The sequence below is a fragment of the Monomorium pharaonis genome, chromosome 3 (genome assembly GCF_013373865.1).
Source record: "Monomorium pharaonis isolate MP-MQ-018 chromosome 3, ASM1337386v2, whole genome shotgun sequence".
NCBI lineage: Eukaryota > Metazoa > Arthropoda > Insecta > Hymenoptera > Formicidae > Monomorium > Monomorium pharaonis.
The window spans coordinates 23,238,261-23,257,464 of NC_050469.1; the positions used below are offsets into that span (position 1 = coordinate 23,238,261).

At 25.4% G+C, this 19,204-nt stretch overlaps 4 protein-coding genes across 5 annotated transcripts; all 4 read left to right on the top strand.

The window, feature by feature from the left end:
* The first annotated feature begins 37 nt into the window (after window positions 1-37).
* On the top strand, window positions 38-1,859 carry LOC114254845 (odorant receptor 49b). Its single transcript, XM_028192132.2, has 3 exons — window positions 38-323; window positions 1,243-1,398; window positions 1,719-1,859. Exons 1-3 carry the CDS (start codon window positions 255-257, stop codon window positions 1,782-1,784), a joined length of 291 nt encoding a protein of 96 aa, XP_028047933.1. The 5' UTR covers window positions 38-254; the 3' UTR covers window positions 1,785-1,859.
* Window positions 1,860-2,712: 853 nt separating this feature from the next.
* LOC118644125 (odorant receptor Or1-like) lies at window positions 2,713-6,546 on the top strand. The gene is made up of 5 exons (XM_036284160.1): window positions 2,713-3,188; window positions 3,969-4,304; window positions 4,464-4,668; window positions 5,306-5,461; window positions 6,471-6,546. Exons 1-5 carry the CDS (start codon window positions 2,827-2,829, stop codon window positions 6,516-6,518), a joined length of 1,107 nt encoding a protein of 368 aa, XP_036140053.1. The 5' UTR covers window positions 2,713-2,826; the 3' UTR covers window positions 6,519-6,546.
* Window positions 6,547-7,435: 889 nt separating this feature from the next.
* LOC105833978 (odorant receptor Or1) lies at window positions 7,436-10,713 on the top strand. Its single transcript, XM_036284161.1, has 5 exons — window positions 7,436-8,085; window positions 8,841-9,176; window positions 9,787-9,991; window positions 10,085-10,240; window positions 10,509-10,713. The coding sequence occupies exons 1-5, from the start codon at window positions 7,724-7,726 to the stop codon at window positions 10,554-10,556; spliced, it is 1,107 nt and encodes a 368-aa protein (XP_036140054.1). The 5' UTR covers window positions 7,436-7,723; the 3' UTR covers window positions 10,557-10,713.
* Window positions 10,714-10,970: 257 nt separating this feature from the next.
* On the top strand, window positions 10,971-17,386 carry LOC118644765 (odorant receptor Or1-like). 2 transcript variants are annotated; one of them, XM_036284152.1, is made up of 5 exons: window positions 10,971-14,514; window positions 15,328-15,663; window positions 16,274-16,478; window positions 16,570-16,725; window positions 16,993-17,386. In XM_036284152.1, exons 1-5 carry the CDS (start codon window positions 14,153-14,155, stop codon window positions 17,038-17,040), a joined length of 1,107 nt encoding a protein of 368 aa, XP_036140045.1. In that variant the 5' UTR covers window positions 10,971-14,152; the 3' UTR covers window positions 17,041-17,386. The 2 variants fall into 2 exon arrangements, with proteins under 2 accessions (XP_036140045.1, XP_036140044.1); XM_036284151.1 differs by having other exon boundaries at window positions 16,570-17,386.
* Window positions 17,387-19,204: the final 1,818 nt, after the last annotated feature.

Here is a 19,204-nt window from a genome sequence, read left to right on the forward strand (position 1 = left end):
CTTCTTTTTAACTTTTAATTTATATATGCAATTCAAAGATATTTATTACGTCATAACTTTTTTACTATTTTATAGTATATGGGTTATTATTAAAATACGTTAAAATATATTCAATTAATTTCAGGTTTGCTTTTCTACTGAATAAAAAATTCAGATTTACTATTGTCTTTCAATTTATAGTAAGTACATTAGTGGTGTGCTTTACTTTATATCAAATAACCAAAACAAACAGTGGAAAATTCATTGAATTAGTAATGTACATGTCGTGCATGTTAATACAAATTTTTTTATATTGCTGGTACGGAAATGAAGTCAAATTGAAGGTATGGGCTGTTTAAGAATTAGTACCTCTATGCTGTTCGATCTAATTTAGTAATTTTTTATTTTTCTACATTCACCAAATAAAATATTGATAAATGTGTACATTTCATATTTATACTGAAACACAAATTTTATAATGTGCAGAAAAATAATACATATGTAACGTTAATATCATTAATCTCTTTGTGGGCACTCGCAATTTCACTATTTGTACCTATCTGGGCAAGAAAAAGTCAAAAGAGATTATATTCGAATGACTGACTAGGGGTTATTCAAGTTGCTAAATACAAATTTGAAATAAAAAATATGAATGGTGAATCTTACCATATGGCAGCCTTCACGTGGCATTCTCTGGAGGACATGAATATAAATTCACCAGCGAATGCCGGCGGAATAGAAGAATTGCTAATGTATATTTTTCTTATTCTTTTTCTTTTATTTAAAGAAGAAACTAAATCGAAAAGTTAATGCTTATATCTTTTAAAATATAAATTTAAAACGTCCCTAAAAACTACAAATAAAAAAATGTTATTAATAAAGTTTTTATCTGTTGCCTGCTATATTAAGTTTTAAATTTTACAATTTTGATTCCGAATTCATGTTCAGAAAAAGGATTCTTAGATACTATGTTTTATAATAATCCAATAATTTTGAAACTTAATATTTTATCATATTGGAGTTCATCATTTTGAATTTTTTCCATAATACGTATTTAGCAAAAAAACTATATGCAACAAGTTTTATCAAAATCAAATCAGCTAATCAACAAATAAACGACGTCAAATGACGTCAATGCCTGCTGGGAAATAAAGATTTTTTGCGCCATATGGCGTTAATGCCCACGAAGAGGTTAATATTATTCAGTTATTTTATTTTATAATTAAAATCTCGAGTGATAAACAAATGTCTCACTCAAAACAGAGTCTACAAATAATTAGTGATTTGTTTGAAATGGAATGGTTTACGTTAGACCAAAATACAAGAAAGGACTTATTAATAATTGCACTACGCGGTAGAATGCCAATCGAATTTAGTAGTGCCTATGTTATACCTATGAATCTGAATTCGTTTGTGGGTGTAAGTATAATTTCTTTTAAGTTTAATCTTTTTATATCACGATATTATTTTACGTTAATTAAAGTGTGTCTTTTAATTTGCTTCTGAAGTATAAGGGTAAAGTTCCATGGAGCGGATTATGCGAAAGAGGAACGTGCGGATCACCAATCACAGGACCGTTTCGACGGAATCTTTGAAAGAGTTCTATTAGAATGATCCGCGTGATTGATGATCCGCTCGTTCCGCGTCCGCATAATTCTCTCTGGGAGACTCCACCCTCAGTCTTCAATTATCTAATAAATTTTAAACTTATTGAAACAAAATAACTTTGCATGTTGTAGTTACTTAAGACATCGTATTCGACTTATAACATACTTCAACAAACTCAGAATGACAAAGTGAACTAAGAAAACAATATTGTTATATATTATAATTTTAATTATATCATGTTATACTGATTTTTTCTAAATATGTATTAAGTTATGAATTAAAATAAATTGTTTCATTCAATAATGATAATTTATTTACATATAATTAATTTTGGGATATTAATATTATTATATGAAACAAAAACGAGTTAAATTTTGTATTATTATTCATATTATATACATATATTTTTTAATAAGTATATTGCACACTAATTATTTTTTACTTACGATTTGCATTGCACATTTTTTATACGTATAATTTATACATAATAGTACACGTATGTGGTACTATTATATATAAATAATACTATATGGTTGCAAGGTACATAATGTTTCGATTGGTAACTGATGCTATCGCAAAGATCAATACAAAGCAATAAAATTTATTATCACTCATATTCCGATTTAGAAATAAATTAAATATCTTCTGCTATACAATATTGGATTATTTAGAAACTTTTAAACATTAGTTTTTTGTAGCTTTACTTCCTAATATTTTATTTCTCAGGAAGTATATTAGTATGTTAAAATGAAATATTGAATCTATATTTATCAACTAGAAAAAATTGTGTATAGGGGAACTGCGATGCATGAAAATATTATTATCTGAAGGACGTAGCAATCTGAATAATAAAAATTGTCGCATATGAAGGGGAAGTTGAGCAAAGCATATTATTATTGGGAAGATCGTAAGGCTATAGACGTTCTATGATCGTTAGTCTCCTTCAAGAGCTTACTGTGTATCACAATATTTTCTAAGAAAATATTTTTAATATAATATTATTTGAAATTGTAAATGGTGAAAATTGTTAAACAAGTTATAATTCTTATTTATCACTTCATTGTTATATGTATATTTTTGTGCATATTTCTAAGTATTTCTTATATATTATAAGATAGATATTTGAGATTTTATAATTTAAAATAAAAAATAATATTATAATCTTTAAAAAATGATTTACGTGCTTTATTTGGAAAACGAACATTGAAATTTTCGACAGAAGTAAATTAGAAATTAACGATGCAAATATTAGATCTTACATTTAGAATATTAATGATTTGTGGATGCTGGATGCCAGATACTTGGACGACACCGTATAAACGGTTAGTTTATTATGTATACACTATTTTCATAATGCTGCTTGTACATTCGTTTATGCTATCACAATTGATGGATCTAATTTTGACCGTGGATAATACCGACGATTTTACTGATAATTTCTATATGCTACTTGCAATGTTTGTTTCTTGCTGTAAGATGCTCACTCTGTTGATAAATCGCAGTAACATTGCGATGTTAATTGATATTCTTGTAAGAAAACCATGTAAACCGGTTCAGTCTGACGAAATTGAAATTCAGCAGAAATTTGATAAACATGTGCAGTGAGTATTATAATATAATAATTCTTGACATATTAAATGTATGATAACTATATGTACAATAACGTTTAAATTATTATACTTATGTTTAAGTTTTAAATATTAAATTTGCACATTTTGGTTGAGCCATAACAAATTAATCTTTTAAATTAAATAAAAAATTTTTTTAACATTTGAATATTTAACAAAAAATCTGTATTACGATTTTTTATTTAATCCCAACTGGTAATTTATTATAATAAGTTTAAACGTGTATTTACAATGTTTTGACTTATCAGGTCGATATATTAGGTTCTTTTCGAGTAAAGCTGATAGTATTAAAAAATACATAATAATAATACAATTAATAAGAATTCTTTGTTAGTTCTCATTGGCGACTAAAAGAATGTTTTTTGTTGTTGAATATTTAAGTTATTTAAATAATTTACACGTTATGCATGCATAAGATTATAATTGTTTCCATATAATAATTATATAGAACTTTTTATTAAGATTATATGGTTATGACTTTAAAATTATTATAATCATAATAATTTTTTACTAAATAATTATGTTTATTTGGCTTCTAAATATGATATTATATTATATGATCTTATGTTATATATAAATACATATTAATCTAAAATAAATTATTTATTAAAACTATGATGGCTAGCCACATTATGGCTAGCTTTTATATATAAAACAAATATATTATTGAATCGAAATATTATAAATTGCAAAATTAACAAGTAAAAGTTGGATTAAAAGTGAAACAAAAAACTCTCTACAGTCATCTTATAGGACAAACACGCTTTGGTACGCCTTTTTTGTTGAAACAACGTGTCTATGCATTGCCGTAACGTCATTACTGACAGAATTCAGAAAAAAAAGATTAACATTTAGGGCATGGTTGCCATTTGACTATTCCTCATCGTCATTGTTTCGCATTGTATACGTGCATCAATTAATAAGTCTGACAGCCGGATCTATTCTCCATATTGCTTGTGACGGTCTCATATGTGGATTCTTAGTGCACATTTGCTGTCAGATAGAAATAATCGAATGCCGTTTGCGAAAAGTCGCACACGATCGGAATATTCTTCGCCAATCCGTTTTGCAACATGATAATATATTCAAGTTGGTATTATACAATTAAATTTTTTTACGTAAACTTTAATTATAATTTGATTTTTTTACACACATTATAAATTAAACAAAAATAATTCTTATAGTTCTAGAAATTTTTATGTTATATTTAATTATTTAAGAAAGTGAAATATTTAATTTGAATTTTAGATTTGCCAATTTAGTAAATGAAAAATTTAGATTTACTATTATTATACAGTTTATTGTGAGTACATTGGTAGTATGTTTTAATCTTTTCCAATTTACTAAGTCAACCGGATTAAAAGCACAGTACATGCAATTAATAATGTATACGGGTTGCATGTTAACACAAATTTTTTTTTATTGCTGGTATGGTAACGAAGTTATGTTGAAGGTATGTATATTTCTCCATTATTTAAACATTAAGGGGATCCTAAAGTCGTTTGTTTTACTGATATTCTATAAACTAATCTTTATAGAATCGCAAAATTGTTGTATAGAATTAAAATACGCACCAAAATCTAGAGGAATACGGTCGATTTAATATCAAAAACGAAAAAAATTTCATTTTTGATACGTAGAGCTGTCACTTGATGACAATATTTGCTTAGTATACAAAATCTACGATATAATATATGAGCAAAATAAAACCGTATTTCTTTAGGGATAACATATACGAACAATATCGTACAATTCAAACTAAGATTAAAAGTCTAGAAAAAAATATTAGTGTTATGAACTCTTTATAACTGCAAATTTAGATATAGGTTAGAAAAAGAGCAGTCTGAAAAACATTTTGTTTATTTTCGGTATAAAATTCATGTGATGATATTAATACGCATACTTTAATTGTGGAAAAGAATTTCCGAATCTGTAAAAAAAATACATACGAAATCTTGTTAATGGTACGTATGAATGACTCTACATTATCGATCCCGATCGAATTTGACGTGACGGGCACTTTAAGATCTCCTTAATATTGAATAGTATTCATAAACTAAATAAATAATACTTTAAATTTTTTAATACAGAGCCGTTATCTGGTTAATTGCATATTTGAAATGGAGTGGTTTGGATTAAATAAACATACTAAACAATCTTTATTAATGATTATGAGACGAAGTTCAAAACCAATCGAACTTACCAGTGCTTACGTTATCTCGATGAATCTTGATTCATTTGTGGGTGTTAGTATCAAAACTTATTCTATAAATAGATAAAATTATAAGTAAATGGTTTAATGTAAAATTTATTTAAATTAATTCCTTTTATTAAAATGTTATTTAATCAAAAATGTAATTAAATATTATACTCATATAAAAAACTATTTTAATTTAAAGAGGAAAATCGCTAATACTGTGACATCACTATGTTTTTTAATTATATTTTTTAAATAAAAACTAAATAAATAATACTTTAACAGTTTTTATTACTATTATAGTTTTAATGTGGTTTCATATTTTGCAATAATAAATTTTTTCTTAAATTAATTAAAAATGAGTTTTTGAAAAATTGGCTTTCAAAATTGACATAGGCAGTAATGGCAAAATTTAGAACGTGGTTCTGTGGAAAAATTAATTGATTTAAATTAATAAGCTATGTAGTAATAGTATATTGTGTTACAAGTGCGGTGAGCTATTATTTGTAAGTGCGGGAAATACATACACGAGCCAAAGGCGAGTAACAGTTTATGTTGCATAATGAGTTTATGTTTAAAATTACACTGACAATAAGAAAAAAATAGAAAAGAAATATCTAAAGAAACTAGTTTTAGGAAACTATAAAATAATCTAATATTTGAAATAATATACTTACTATTGTTTAAAATATTCAATTTGCAATATTATTCTAGCTTTTTGGAGAATTTATTTTTATAGATTTTACACAAAAATAGACTATGGATATATAAACTATAGATTTTAAATTATTTTTTTATTTAAGCAAATAACATTTTTGTCAGTATTAATATAATGTTTGACTTTTGAAAAAATAAGGGAATGTTGTTTTAGGAAGCCTATGCTAATATTAACGATTTTCCTCTACTCCTAACATATAACTATATTTAAAATAATCGTGCTAATTGAAAGACGAAACATAAAAAGTCATTTTACAGATATTTGGATTTGTAAACTAATTTTGAGTATATGAGCTAATGTCATATCCATATTTATTTTGGTTTAATAATCTTAATTACAGTTACTCAAAACGTCATATTCAGCTTACAACATATTGAAGCAAATATAAGAACGGCAGAAATACAGAGAAAGTAAAAGAAAAAATATTTTTTATTTGAAATTTATTAAAATAATTGCAGTAATATGGGTTTGTATGATTAGTATATACGTATTCAGAAATATTAAACAATTGTAGTAGATAATTTTGTTCAATAATTATACATGATTCTTGTAATATTATTATAACAAATGAATAGATTTTAAAGAAAAATTACAAAATTATATTATTGATTATAGAATCTTAAAACCTGTATTTTTACTACAATTAATTATTAAGATTATTAATTTTTAAATAACATTTTTAAAATTTTTATTTATACACTAAAAAAATGAAAAATATATTTGTATGGATTTGAATATTACTTTACCATATGTTACCATATGAACATACATATGTCAAATCATATAGACTATCAGAAACCAGAAAGCAACAGAGAAATCAATATAAGGAAGAAAATTTTGTCATCCATATTGCAATATGACAAATTTACGTGTTTATGAATTAAATATCTTTTGGTTGAAGCATACGAATGAAGTATGAATATTTTATGAAGAGTAAGTATACAGAGCTCAGTTCGATATTCGAGAGTTATTATTTTTTATTCCTCGCTGTTTTCTAGTATGTAATATTACAAAACGCAATTCTCATAAAGTATTATTATGTCATAATAACGTAATATTGTAAAGTATGTATTTGGTTGACTGTATGAAAACGGTATTATGTGAAGAGCGCGAGTGCAATCTGAATAATAAAAGTTGTCGAAGGGACGTTGGATAAACTGTGTTATCGCCGAAACAGCGTAAAGCTATAGACCGATATTTGATACTTGACAGTTTATCGTAAGCTTTTATTGCGTGGATCAAATTTTATTACGATAATTTTTCTTATAATATAAACATTCTCATGTTATTATATAATATCACATAATACAAAAATTATCGTACAAAATGTAATTCAGTTATAAATTTACGTATAATTTTGTGTATGTATAATAGATTTGTGGGCGGTTATGCTTTGGAACGGTTAACATTTTTGATTAATTAGAATAAAAAATTATTCTATATATCTAAATTTTTCAAGAGTTTGAGAATACTGAAAAGTATATGTGTTCTGTATATTTGTGTAAAAAGATAAAGAGTAAATAATTTACCATATTTCTTCTTGTAAAGGAAGGATATTAATAGATAATACATCGAAAAAAAATTATATTAAAGATGTTTATACTGACATTTACGTTTAAAATATTAACGTTTTGCGGTTGCGGACGAATGGATTCCTGGCCAGTCTCGTCTAAACGGTTAGTTTATCATGTGTATACTATTATCATAATGTTATTAATACATTCGTTTATGCTGTCGCAATTGTTGGATCTTATTATGGTCGTGGATAATTCTGATGATTTCACGGATAATTTCTATGTGCTACTTGCTATGATCGTTTCTTGCTGTAAGATGATCGCTCTATTGATAAATCGCAGTAACATTGAGAAATTAATCAAGACTCTTACGAATAAACCGTTTCGACCAGTTGAACCTGACGAGGTGAAGATTCAGCAGAAATTTGAAAAACTCATACAGTAAGTATTATGAGCTAGTATTATCTATTATTATACTGTAGGAACATACAGCAATATATAAAATGTAATTAAAAGGATCACTTGCATTTTCTCATAATAATCTTGGAGTGCAACTTATATATTTTCCATTAATACTATTCCAAGTGAAAATTTATTGACAGAATCAATATTTTTTTTAAACTTTTAAGATTTCTTTTTTACCTCATGTTATAAGATGTTCGAGTAACTAACACTATTCTAATATAAATACAATATTAAATATTTTATTAAATACATTATTTAGAACATTTTTAAGGATTTTAAAGATGCTTCTCAGCATCGACTAGCTACTAACCGTCTTTCAAGACTGACGAAATTATCGATTTATATGGTTTAAGATTATTAAATTAAGAGATAGAAAAAAATTATATTTAGCATCAAAAGATTCGTTATAGACTGAATAGGCAATTTTAACTTTATCTTTATGTTTAAAATATTTACTAATGGAAGCATTAACTTATTAATATCATTAAATTTTACTTTAAGATATCAAAATCATAACAGAAACTGTACCAACTTGAATTAACACTTGAATAAAGAATTCTTTCAGTAGCACACACTCTCTCTTTCTCTTTCTCTCTCTTTCTCTCTCTAATCGCAAAGTTTCTTGTTTCTTATTTAAATGAACAAATTCAAAATCAAATTCAACGCTTTAGCAATTGAAGAAAATATTGAATGAAAAGTGAAACGCGAAAACGTCTATAGTCGTTTTTCAGGTCTAACACGCTTCATTATACCATTCTGGTCGAGACAACGTGTCTGTCCGTTGCTGTCACATCATTACTAACGGAATTCAGAAAAGGAAATCTGACGTTTCGAGGATGGCTACCATTCAATTATTCATCGCCGCTACTTTTTCCAATTGTATACGCTCATCAATTGATAAGTTTTACAATGGGATCTGTACACCATGTGGCTTGTGACAGTCTCATATGCGGATTTCTGGTGCACATTTGCTGTCAGATAGAGATACTGGAACACCGTCTGAGAAAAAGTGCACATAATCCTAAATCTCTTCGCGAATGTGTTCTTCAACACAACCACATATTCAAGTTTGTTTGCAATTATGCTATAAACATATGCATTGTTATTATTTATCAAGTAATCAAGATTATCACGATAAAGTCAAGAAGACGTCAACATGATTAAAACTTGATGTCAAGACTCAAATTGATATCATCTCGACTTTATTATGTCAATTATGTATTATTTGAGTGCAGAGAAAGATGATTTTGGATACTTTAGATTTCTTTAAGACTTTTTTTTCTTGAATAAAAATTAAGTATACACAATAGGAAATAATATTTTTATGTCAAAACACTAATCTTTACGTCTTAGAAACTTAAGACATAAAATAGCATAACTTTTATTAATATTTTTACAAAAAATTAAAAAGATAGTTTGACCTTGTTCTAGCATTAAGAAGATAACGGAAAAAGTAGTAAATTAATTTGTTGTAATTGAATTATTTTTTAGGTAACAATAACGTTAACAACTTTTAGAATGACTTTTAGCGGTAACGAGTTACTTTTAAAAAGAAACTTTCCTAATCATAATGTTTTCTACACTAATTAAAATTTTGTAATTTTTTCATAATTTTATATTTGTGTCTACTTTTTTTGTTTAGATCTATAATAATTAAAAGTTACTTATTAATTTTAGGTTTGCTAGTAGAGTAAATCAAAAATTTAGAATAACAATATTTATTCAGTTTGTTGTGAGTACATTGGTCATGTGTTTTAATTTGTATCAATTTACTAAACCAACAGCATTAAAAACAAAGTATATGCAATTAATATTATACACATGCTCCATGTTGTCACAAATCTTCTTCTATTGCTGGTATGGAAACGAAGTTAAATTGAAAGTATGTGGATTTGCAAAATAGATATAACTCTTTCTGTTCAAATTATTTAGTATAAGCTACAGAAATAAAATAATACATTTTTGTTGCATATAGAGTCGACATTTGATAAATAATGTTTTCGAAATGGAATGGTTTAACTTTAGTGAAAACGACCAGAAAACTTTATTAATGATTGTGAGACGTGCTGCAATACCAATAGAATTTACTAGTGCCTGTGTTATTTCTATGAATTTGGATTCATTCGTAGGCGTCAGTATCAAAATTTGTCATTTCACAATTATAAAGCTTTTAAATAAAGTTTCGATATCAAACACATTTCCTTCTCTTTTAATGAAAAATATTAATAAACTAAATTTTGATTAATGTTAGTAGTAATTTAAATTTTAGTTTAATATATTTGATTGAGAAATTCACGTAATAATTAATAATTTGTTATACAAATGTGCTCTAAAAAGTGGTTAAATATTTTCATACATGTCAATTTCTTTAAATGATGTTAGTAATAATTGTGTTGTAGTTGCTGAAGATGTCGTATTCAGCTTATAATATACTTAAGCAAACGTAAGGATTATAATGTCGGACGCATTCAGTAGCAAAAATATCACATTGGACATTTGTAGGAACAAAAATATTGATGACATATTATGCAATGTAAATCTATGTCACAATCACAAATATGTGTATACAAATATCTTATATATAAAAAATATATTGATTACCGATAATTAATTCTTGCATTGTTGAAATCATAAATGAAAAAATTATAATATTTATATTATAATTTTTATAACAATTAATTTTAACACGTGTTTTATTTACATGACCACAGTTATATTTTTTGAGGTTGTATATACATGTGTTAATGTAGAAATTATATTGTAGATTAATATATATAAATATATGTAGAAAACAAATAGGAAACAAATAAAGAATGAAAATCTCTCTGTGGATTTAATGCAATTAAAATTTTTATTATTTTTGTGCTTATAATTTTATTTATTTGCAATTTGGTTATAATTTTATTATTTATAATTTTATTGCTAATTTTTTTGCTTATAATTTTATTATTTATAATTTCATCTACCTTTATTGCTCTTTAATTATACTACAGTTTTTTAACCTAACAATTTATTTTATATAAATATATAATTTTGTAACAAAATATTGTGACTTTTTTAAACAAAACTATTTTTTAATTTTTATTTTTGTGATAGCCATAGAGATGTCACTTGTTGACAATATTTGCTTAGTATACAAAATCTACGATATATATGTGCAAAATGAAACCGTATTCCTTTAGGGATAACATATACGAATAATATCGTGCAATTCAAACTAAGATTAAAAGTTAAAAAAAAAAGATTAATTTAATGAACTCTTTATAACTGCAAATTTAGATATAGGTTAGAAAAAGAGAAGTCTGAAAAACATTTCGTTTATTATCGGTATAAAATCCAGTTTATATGATGATATTAATACGTATACTTTAATTATGGAAAAGGATTTCCGAAAGAAATGTTCTGTAAAAGAAATATAAAATCTTGTTAATGATATGTACGAATGACTCTATATTATCGACCCCGATCAAGTTTGACGGCCACTTTAGGATCTCCTTAATATTGAATAGTATTCATAAACTAAATAAATAATACTCTAAATTTTTTAATACAGAGCCGATATCTGGTTAATTGCATATTTGAAATGGAGTAGTTTGGATTAAATAAACAGACTAAACAATTTTTATTAATGATTATGAGAAGAAACCAATTAAACTTATCAGTGCTTACGTTATCTCGATGAATCTTGATTCATTTGTGGGTGTTAGTACCAAAACTTATTCTATAAATAGATAAAATTATAAGTAAATGGTTTAATGTAAAATTTATTTAAATTAATTCCTTTTATTAAAATGTTATTTAATCACAAATGTAATTAAATGTTATACTCATATAAAAAACTATTTTAATTTAAAGAGGAAAATCGCTAATACTGTGACATCACTATGTTTTTTAATTATATTTTTTAAATAAAAACTAAAACTTTGAAAATATAAATACACAAATTGGAAAGTGCCTTTTATGAGAAGGTATAACAGTTTTTATTACTATTATAGTTTTAATGTTGTTTCATATTTTGCAATAATAAATTTTTTTGTAAGTTAATTAAAAATGAGTTTTTGAAAAATTGGCCCTCAGAACTGACATAGGCAGTAATGGTAGAATTTAGACGTGGTTCTGTGGAAGAATTAATTGAATTAAATTAATAAGTTATGTAGTAATAGTATATTGTGTCACGAGTGCGGTGAGCTATTATTCGTAAGTGCGGGAAATACATGCACGAGCCAAAGGCGAGTAACGGTTTATGTTGCATGATGAGTTTATGTTTAAAATTACACTGATAATAAGAAAAAAGTAGAAAAGAAATATCTAAAGAAACTAGTTTTAAAGAAACTATAAAATAATCTAATATTTTAAATAATATACTTACTATTGTTTAAAATATTCAATTTGCAATTTGCAAATATTATTCTAGCTTTTTGGAGAATTTATTTTTATAGATTTTACAAAAAAAAAAAAAAACTATGGATGTATAAACTATAGATTTTAATTTATTTTATTATTTAAGCAAATAACATTTTTGACAGTATTAATATAATGTTTGACTCTTGAAAAATAAGGGAATGTTGTTTTAGAAGCCTGTGCTAATATTAACGACTTTCCTCTACTCCTAACATATAACTATATATAAAATAATCGTGCTAATTGAAAGACGAAACGTAAAAAGTCATTTTACAGATATTTGGATGTAAACTAATTTTGAGTATATGAGCTAATGTCGTATCCATATTTATTTTGGTTTAATAATCTTACAGTTACTTAAAACGTCATATTCAGCTTACAACATACTGAAGCAAATATAAGAATGGCAAAAAGACAGAGAAAGTAAAAGAAAAATTATTTTTTATTCGAAATTTATTAAAATAATTGCAGTAATGTGGGTTTGTATATGATAAGTATATACGTATTCAGAAATATTAAACAATTGTAGCAGATAATTTTGTTTAATAATTATACATGATTTTTGTAACATTATTATAACAAATGAATAGATATTTTAAAGAAAAATTACAAAATTATATTATTGATTATAGAATCTTAAAACCTGTATTTTTACTACAATTAATTATTAAGATTATTAATTTTTAAATAACATTTCTAAAATTTTTATTTATGCACTAAAAAAATGAAAAATATATTTGTATGGATTTGAATATTACTTTACCATATGTTACCATATGAACATACATATGTCAAATCATACAGACTATCAGAAACCAGAAAACAACAGAGAAATCAATATAAGGAAGAACATTTTGTCATCCGTATTGCAATATGACAAATTTACATGTTTATTTTATTTAATATTAAATTAATATCTTATAATATTAAATAAATATCTTTTGGTTGAAGTATACGAATGAAGTATGAATATTTTATGGAGAGTAAGTATGCAGAGCTCAGTTCGATATTCGAGAGTTATTTTTTATTTCTTGCTCTGTTTTCTAGTATGTAATATTACAAAACGCAATTCTCATAAAGTATTATTATGTGATAATAACGTAATATTGTAAAGTCTGTATTTGGCTGACAGTATGAAAACTGTATTATGCGAAGAGCGCGAGTGCAATCTGAATAATAAAAGTTGTCGAAGGGACGTTGAATAAACTGTATTATGGCCGAAACAGCGTAAAGCTATAGACCGATATTTTATACTTGACAGTTTGTCGTAAGCTTTTATTGCGTGGATCAAATTTTATTACGATAATTTTTCTTATAATATAAACTTTCTCATGTTATTATATAATATTACATAATACAAAAAATTATCGTACAAAATGTGATTCAGTTATAAATTTACGTATAATTTTGTGTATGTATAATAGATTTGTGGGCGGTTATGCTTTGGAACGGTTAAAATTTCTGACTAATTAGAATAAAAAATTATTCTATATATCTAAATTTTTCAAAATTTTAAAATACTGAAAGATATATGTGTTCTGTATATTTGTGTAAAAAGATAAAGAGTAAATAATTTACTATATTCCTTCTTGTAAAGGAAGGATATTAATAGATAATACATCGAAAAAAAATTATATTAAAGATGTTTATACTGACATTTACGTTTAAAATATTAACGTTTTGCGGTTGCGGACGAATGGATTCCTGGCCAGCCTCGTCTAAACGGTTAGTTTATCATGTGTATACTATTATCATAATGTTATTAATACATTCGTTTATGCTGTCGCAATTGTTGGATCTTATTATGGTCGTCGATAATTCTGATGATTTCACGGATAATTTCTATGTGCTACTTGCTATGATCGTTTCTTGCTGTAAGATGATCGCTCTATTGATAAATCGCAGTAACATTGAGAAATTAATCAAGACTCTTACGAGTAAACCGTTTCGACCAGTTGAACCTGACGAGGTGAAGATTCAACAGAAATTTGAAAAACTCATACAGTAAGTATTATAAGCTAGTATTATCTATTATTATACTGTAGGAACATATAGCAATATATAAAATCTAATTAAAAGGATCATTTGCATTTTCTCATAATAATCTTGGAGTGCTACTCATGTATTTTCCATTAATACTACTCCAAGTGAAAATTTATTGACAAAATCAATATTTTTTTTAAACTTTTAAGATTTCTTTTTTACCTCATATGTTATAAGATGTTCGAATAACTAACACTATTCTAATATAAACACAATATTAAATATTTTATTAAATACATTATTTACAACATTTTTAAGGATTTTAAAGATGCTTCTCAGCATCGACATCTAGCTACTAACCGTCTTTCAAGACTGACGAAATTGTCGATTTATATGGTTTAAGATTATTAAATTAAGAGATAGAAAAAAATTATATTTAGCATCAAAAGATTTGTTATAGACTGAATAGGCAATTTTAACTTTATCTTTATGTTTAAAACATTTATTAATGGAAGCATTAACTGTTAATATCATTAAATTTTATTTTAAGACATCAAAATCAACAGAAACTATACCAACTTGAATTAGCACTTGAATAAAAAATTCCTTTAGTAGCTCTCTCTCTCTCTCTCTCTCTCTCTCTCTCTCTCTCTCTCTCTCTCTCTCTCTCTCTCTCTCTCTCTCTCTCTCTTTCTCTCTCTCTCTCTCTCTAATCGCAAAGTCTCTTGTTTCTTATTTAAATGAACAAATTCAAAATCAAATTCAACGCTTCAGCAATTGAAGAAAATATTGAATGAAAAGTGAAACGCGAAAACATCTATAGTCGTTTTTCAGGTCAAACACGCTTCATTATACCATCCTGGTCGAGACATCGTGTCTGTCCGTTACTGTCACATCATTACTAACGGAATTCAGAAAAGGAAATCTGACGTTTCGAGGATGGCTACCATTCAATTATTCTTCGCCGCTACTTTTTCCAATTGTATACGCTCATCAATTGATAAGTTTTACAATGGGATCTGTACACCATGTGGCTTGTGACAGTCTCATATGCGGATTTCTGGTGCACATTTGCTGTCAGATAGAGATACTGGAACACCGTCTGAGAAAAAGTGCACATAATCCTAAATCTCTTCGCGAATGTGTTCTTCAACACAACCACATATTCAAGTTTGTTTGCAATTATGCTATAAACATATGCATTGTTATTATTTATCAAGTAATCAAGATTATCACGATAAAGTCAAGAAGACGTCAACATGATTAAAACTTGATGTCGAGACTCAAATTGATATCATCTCGACTTTATTATGTCAATTATGTATTACTTGAGTGCAGAGAAAGATGATTTTGGATACTTTAGATTTCTTTAAGACTTTTTTTTCTTGAATAAAAATTAAGTATACACAATAGGAAATAATATTTTTATGTCAAAACACTAATCTTTACGTCTTAGAAATTTAAGACATAAAATAGCATAATTTTTATTAATATTTTTACAAAAAATTAAAAAGATAGTTTGACCTTGTTTTAGCATTAAGAAGATAACGGAAAAAGTAGTAAATTAATTTGTTGTAAGTGAATTATTTTTTAAGTAACAATAACGTTAACAACTTTTAGAATGACTTTTAGCGGTAACGAGTTACTTTTAAAAAGAAACTTTCCTAATCATAATGTTTTCTACACTAATTAAAATTTTGTAATTTTTTCATAATTCTTTATTTGTGTCTACTTTTTTTGTTTAGATCTATAATAATTAAAAGTTACTTATTAATTTTAGGTTTGCTAGTAGAGTAAATAAAAAATTTAGGATAACAATATTTATTCAGTTTGTTGTGAGTACATTGGTCATGTGTTTTAATTTGTATCAATTTACTAAACCAACAGCATTAAAAACAAGGTATATGCATTTAATATTATACACATGCTCCATGTTGTCACAAATCTTCTTGTACTGCTGGTATGGAAACGAAGTTGAATTGAAAGTACGTGAATTTGCAAAATAGATAACTCTTTCTATTCAAATTATTTATTATAAGTTATAGAAATAAAATAATACATTTTTGTTGCATATAGAGTCGACATTTGATAAATAATGTTTTCGAAATGGAATGGTTTAACTTTAGTGAAAACGACCAGAAAACTTTATTAATGATTGTGAGACGTGCTGCAATACCAATAGAATTTACTAGTGCCTGTGTTATTTCTATGAATTTGGATTCATTCGTAGGCGTCAGTATCAAAATTTGTCATTTCATAATTATTAAGCTTTTAAATAAAGTTTCGATATCAAACACATTTCCTTCTCTTTTAATGAAAAATATTATTAAACTAAATTTTGATTAATGTTACTAGTAATTTAAATTTTAGTTTAGTATATTTGATTGAGAAATTTATGTAATAATTAATAATCTGTTATACACATGCGTTCTAAAAAATGGTTAAATATTTTATACATGTCAATTTCTTTAAATGATGTTTGTAACAATTGTGTTGTAGTTGCTCAAGATGTCGTATTCAGCTTATAATATACTTAAGCAAACGTAAGGATCATGATGTCGGACGCATTCAGTAGCAAAAATATCACATTCGACATTTGTAGGAACAAAAATATTGATGACATATTATGCAATGTAAATCTATGTCACAATCACAAATATGTGCATACAAATATATAAAAAATATTGATTACCGATAATTAATTCTTGCATTGTTGAAATCATAAGTGAAAAAATTGTAATATTTATATTATAATTTTTATGACAATTAATTTTAACACGTGTTTTATTTACATGACCACAGTTATATTTTTTGAGGTTGTATATGCTTGTGTTAATGTAGAAATTATAGGTTTATATATATATATAGAGAAAACAAATAGGAAACAAATAAAAAAAGAAAATCTCTCTGTAAATTTGATGCGATTAAAATTTTTATTATTTTTATGCTTATAATTTTATTTATTTGCAATTTGGTTATAATTTTATTATTTATAATTTTATTGTTAATTTTTTTGTTTATAATTTTATTATTTATAATTTTATTTACCTTTATCGCTCTTCAATTATACTACAGTTTTTTAACCTAACAATTTCTTTTATATAAATATATAATTTTGTAACAAAATATTGTGACTTTTTTAAACAAAACTATTTTTTAATTTTTATTTTTGTGCTGGCCATATTATCATTCCTCTTTTTCTTCGATTCATTACGCAGTGTCGCTACATTTTTATGAATAACATGTAACATAGTAAGTAGTTTATAACTTTAATTTTAAAATTGAATAAACAACATTTTGAAAAATATAATCGTTAAATTTTAAATTAAAATACTGTTTATTAACAAGATTATTGTGTAAAATGTATATGGATGGCGATATTACACTTTGTCTTTATAAATGTGTAATCTACTATGCGAACATTCTTCATGCTTGTGTTAATAAATATGTTTATCAGTTATTGAATGTTCTTACCATAGGTAGTACGGCAACAGATGACTTTATTATTAATTTTCGCATATTACTTGTAATGATTGTTTCTTGTTACAAAATGGTTAATATGTTAATAAATTACAAAAATATTGCAACGTTAATTAATCTTTTTACAAAAAGATGGTGTAGACCATTGAAGAAAGTAAAAACTTATCACAAATTTCATAAGAAAGTGCAGTATCCTGAAAATGCAAAAAATTGTACAATAATTATTAAAATTAACTGTTTAATTACATAAAAAATATAGAATAATTTTAAAATAAATTTTGAGATTGAAATATTTGACAGTTCGTACTTTTTGAAATTATTATGTACTAAAATGATAGTATATAACATTATATGACATATTATTACTTATTAATATTATACTAATAAGTAATATTATATTATTATAATTATTATTAAAAACGCATATGAAAAAAATATCAAATAAATATAAAGTAAAAAATGAAACTGAATTACAAATAAAATGTGACAATATTAATTATTTTACAGACCAAACACGATGTTATGCAATTTTGATTCAGACAACTTGCGCATGCATTACGGGGATGCTAGAGTGACCGTCAAACTTTATTGGAGTCGATAATGTAGAATCATTAGGGCATATTCTTAAGAAGGTTTTGTATAGATTTCTTTTCGTTGTCGGTGTGTGTGTGTGTGTGTGTGTGTGTGTGTGTGTGTGTGTGTGTGTGTGTGTGTGTGTGTGTGTGTGTGTAAACTTTAGATTCCAGATTAATAATAATACGTAAATTTTTCTGGAAAAGAATTTGTAAATCTATAAAAGACATACGTACAAAATTGCGTTACAAAATTTTCGTAACGCAATTTGTGAGTGGTCCAGTTCATATAAAAAATAAAAAAACTTATTTTTAGTACGTTACGATTGCTATCACTTTACGATAATATTTGCTTACTATTAATAAAAAATCTACAACATGTATGTACAAAATGATATTAAGCGTATCCCCCGTAGGGATAATATATACAAACAATATCGTACATCTAGAACTTAAAAATCTAAAAAAAGGATATTCTTCTTCAAAAAGCAAATTTTTTATTATAAAATATCTTTGAAATAGTTTTACAGAATTAAAATTTTTTTATATATAATTGAAGCGCACAAAAATAAATGAAACAAAGAATGATGTTATGTTTAATAACAAAAAAAATTTTAACACTTTTTTAAAAATTAATAAAAATTTTTCCATTATTAACA

What these genes read in the sequence shown, in the direction of transcription:
- LOC118644765 (XM_036284151.1), top strand. Translation starts at nt 14,153, where the DNA reads ATGTTTATACTGACATTTACGTTTAAAATATTAACGTTTTGCGGTTGC. An exon ending in AAATTTGAAAAACTCATACA is followed by an intron (nt 14,515 to 15,327) that starts GTAAGTATTATA and finishes GTCGTTTTTCAG; the next exon opens with GTCAAACACGCTTCATTATA. An exon ending in CAACACAACCACATATTCAA is followed by an intron (nt 15,664 to 16,273) that starts GTTTGTTTGCAA and finishes TATTAATTTTAG; the next exon opens with GTTTGCTAGTAGAGTAAATA.
- LOC114254845 (XM_028192132.2), top strand. Translation starts at nt 255, where the DNA reads ATGTACATGTCGTGCATGTTAATACAAATTTTTTTATATTGCTGGTAC. An exon ending in GAAATGAAGTCAAATTGAAG is followed by an intron (nt 324 to 1,242) that starts GTATGGGCTGTT and finishes CACTCAAAACAG; the next exon opens with AGTCTACAAATAATTAGTGA. An exon ending in ATCTGAATTCGTTTGTGGGT is followed by an intron (nt 1,399 to 1,718) that starts GTAAGTATAATT and finishes TGCATGTTGTAG; the next exon opens with TTACTTAAGACATCGTATTC.
- LOC105833978 (XM_036284161.1), top strand. Translation starts at nt 7,724, where the DNA reads ATGTTTATACTGACATTTACGTTTAAAATATTAACGTTTTGCGGTTGC. An exon ending in CAACACAACCACATATTCAA is followed by an intron (nt 9,177 to 9,786) that starts GTTTGTTTGCAA and finishes TATTAATTTTAG; the next exon opens with GTTTGCTAGTAGAGTAAATC. An exon ending in ATTTGGATTCATTCGTAGGC is followed by an intron (nt 10,241 to 10,508) that starts GTCAGTATCAAA and finishes ATTGTGTTGTAG; the next exon opens with TTGCTGAAGATGTCGTATTC.
- LOC118644125 (XM_036284160.1), top strand. Translation starts at nt 2,827, where the DNA reads ATGCAAATATTAGATCTTACATTTAGAATATTAATGATTTGTGGATGC. An exon ending in AAATTTGATAAACATGTGCA is followed by an intron (nt 3,189 to 3,968) that starts GTGAGTATTATA and finishes GTCATCTTATAG; the next exon opens with GACAAACACGCTTTGGTACG. An exon ending in CAACATGATAATATATTCAA is followed by an intron (nt 4,305 to 4,463) that starts GTTGGTATTATA and finishes TTTGAATTTTAG; the next exon opens with ATTTGCCAATTTAGTAAATG.